At 30.0% G+C, this 3006-nt stretch overlaps 1 protein-coding gene across 1 annotated transcript in view; it reads left to right on the top strand.

The window, feature by feature from the left end:
- LOC106867680 (dynein axonemal heavy chain 6-like) overlaps positions 1-3006 on the top strand; it is a 319316-nt gene that overhangs the window by 199827 nt on the left and 116483 nt on the right. The window contains exon 48 of the mRNA XM_052973027.1: positions 2379-2461. Coding sequence (XP_052828987.1) covers positions 2379-2461 — 83 coding nt within the window. The remainder of the gene's footprint in view (positions 1-2378; positions 2462-3006) is intronic.

Genomic DNA, 3006 nt, shown 5'->3' with positions numbered 1-3006 from the left:
TATGTATGTATGTATAAGTGTGTGTGTGTGTGTGTGTGTGTGTATAAGTATGTATGTGTTTTCTTTTGTCTTGCTTCTGTCAATCCATGGTTGTTTTTAGCAAAAAATTTGAGAAATATTCTTATTTTCTATATGAAATATGAAAATTGCAAGCTACATTAAATGTATACATGGGTGTTAATGAACTGTTTTCTACTCATTCACTCAGCCATTTATATATGTATGTGTGCATAATCTACATGTGTTTTTTTTTGTTCAAATTTCAGCTCACTTAACAAATAGTCTCCCTGTCACTTATACACATGCATTGTCTGCTTCTGATTGTTGATCCAATCTTAACATGTTATGTGAATTTAATTTTCTTCAGAAAAATCATTCATTATTTAGTTCATTCAGTTAAAGTACTATTCGTACATTCTTTTATTCTTTTTACTCTTTTACTTATTTCAGTCATTTGACTGTGGCCATGCTGGAGCACTGCCTTGAAGAGTTTTTACTTGAACAAATCGACCCCAGGCCTTATTGTTTAAGCCAAGTACTTATTCTGTCAGTCTAATTTACCAAACCACTAAGTTATGGGAATCTAAATACACCAATTGTCAATCACAAACACAAAGACAAACAGATATATACATGTATATACATACATATAGAAAATGTTAATATTAGCACAATTAATTTCTAGGCTATGTAGCTGTCTACAAATAATATTCATTTGTTTTCTTTAGAGTGTAACTAAGAAGCATTGATTCTCATTCAAATGTAAAAGATTTCATTCAGTTTTCCCCAAGCTGCCTCTGCTATACAATACAGAAAAATGAATGTATGATGGGCTTTTTCCAGGTTTTGTCTACCAAATTCACTCACAAGGCTCTGGTTGGCCCAAGGCTACAGTAGAAGACACTTGCCCAAGGTGTCGCGAGTTGGAACTGAACCCGGAACCATATGGTTGGGAAGCAGGCTTCTTACCACACAGCCACCCCTTTGTACTTTCTTTTATTGGCTGTGACAATATTCTATCACAGGCATCAACTGTAACTGAAAAGGTCTCTGATAAAAGGCTTTCTAGCCAAGAATACCACATTTATTTTTCAGACATAGTGTATCTTAAACTACATTATTCAATGTTTCCCCAACTCTTTTTAAGGTGGTAGAATATGATTGGAGCAAAGTTTACCTGTTATGTTTAGTAGGTTGTTTATTCTACCTAAAATTTACTTTATGTTGTTAAAATCAATGATGTTAGGATTTCTTCTGTAAGATTTCAGTAGATAAATGTAGAATGCTTCCAGATTTGAAATGAGTAAAGAATATGTTGTGTATCTGGTATTAGTTATTGTTGATGTTAATCTTAATATTGGTTTGAATAAAGAAGGCAGGTTGATGGGGATCATGGCCTTTAGGATTTAATATAGCTCTAAGCAAAAACTTCCACTATTTAGTATCAGTCGAGGAAATCTTTCCGTATTATTCCAAAATATAATTTAGGAACAGTTGCATTGTCTTTTTGATTTTCTTTTATTTATTTATATATTTCTTTTTTTTTTTTTTAGAAAAATTAATTACTATTTTCCAGCAGCTTTCATTTAATTCTAGTTTGTGATTTTTGGCTGGAAGGTGTAATATAAACTTCTATTATAGAAACATGCCTTGTTTTCACTAAGAATATATTGAGATTAATTTTACATTTTCTTCAACATTGAGAAAATTCTTTAAATCATCAAATGCGATTTATTGAAATGTTATCTTTGATTTTATAACATTTTTTTTTAATACTGTGTATATTTTGTTTAATGTATTTTGTTTAAAAAACGAAGATGAAATTATGTAAGCAATGGCTTTTAAATTTTAAAAATTCCCATAACTCTTTAGCCTTTTTAGTGAAAATCAAATATAAAAGTTCAAAAATGATTTAACAATTTGTTAATGGATAAAACAATGTGCAACTGTGATTTCTTGTTTTTCTTCTGGGCACAATTACGTGTGTGCACACAGGACCTGTTTTACCTAACTGATTACATTTTAATATATGCAAATCATTAGCTTAAAAATTATTTCCAAACATTAATGATTTTTCTAGTTATATATTTATCATTCTTTTGTAATACAACAGCACATTATGAAAATTAGATGAATGCAATCTGTGATTTTAGCATCTTTTCAGTTTTTGCTTTTCTTATTATACAACAGAAAGCAAATATCTCACTTTTGGCAGTTGTATAATTTACAATATTGATAAATCATGTCTGACATAATTTGAGAAAATTTGTAGCTGTCGAGTCTTTGAAATACTTAGTAATATTTGCATAATGTTAACATAATTAACTATGTGTGAGAGTTACTGTATTACTTGATAAAACGTCTGTTCCAATTTTCAGGCTTGTAAATCGTTGTGTATGTGGGTGAGAGCTATTAACTTGTATGCATATGTTTTTCGAGCAGTCCAACCCAAACAGCAACGGTAAGAATGGATTTATTAATTTACTTCTGTCTTCTACTGCCATTTAATTCAATTAAATATATTGACAAAAACAATGATTTAGTCATGTATATTATGTAATGTATATTGCACAATAGCACCAGAAGGTGTACTGTCAGACCTGATTGAATAAAAAATATCTTCTTTATAAAACTTCAGATAGTGCTCAAATTATTTAGCTGACAAATGCTTGGATGTCTAAATGCTCCTTGTTTATTGTATATAGTCATCTAAGAATCTATAAGTTAGGAAAATGATGCACTTGTATATTTGGCAATACAGTGGGTATATTAAACAAAGTATGCAGCATTATAGATCCATTACAGTTGATCTTACCAGTTGCTTTTGCATTGGGTACTAAAACTGGCTTAACCATGCTGTTATCTACCATCCAGGTCTATAGCTCAGTGTGAAACTGATTAGTAAGATCGGGTGTAATGGATCTATAATAGTGTATATTTTGATTAAAATATATATATATATATATATATATATATATATATATATGTGTGTGTGTGTGTGTGTGT

This window comes from Octopus bimaculoides, chromosome 14 (assembly GCF_001194135.2).
Source record: "Octopus bimaculoides isolate UCB-OBI-ISO-001 chromosome 14, ASM119413v2, whole genome shotgun sequence".
Taxonomy (NCBI): domain Eukaryota; kingdom Metazoa; phylum Mollusca; class Cephalopoda; order Octopoda; family Octopodidae; genus Octopus; species Octopus bimaculoides.
The sequence above is the reverse complement of the archived record's forward strand: the minus strand, read 5'-3'. Positions and strand labels throughout refer to the sequence as shown.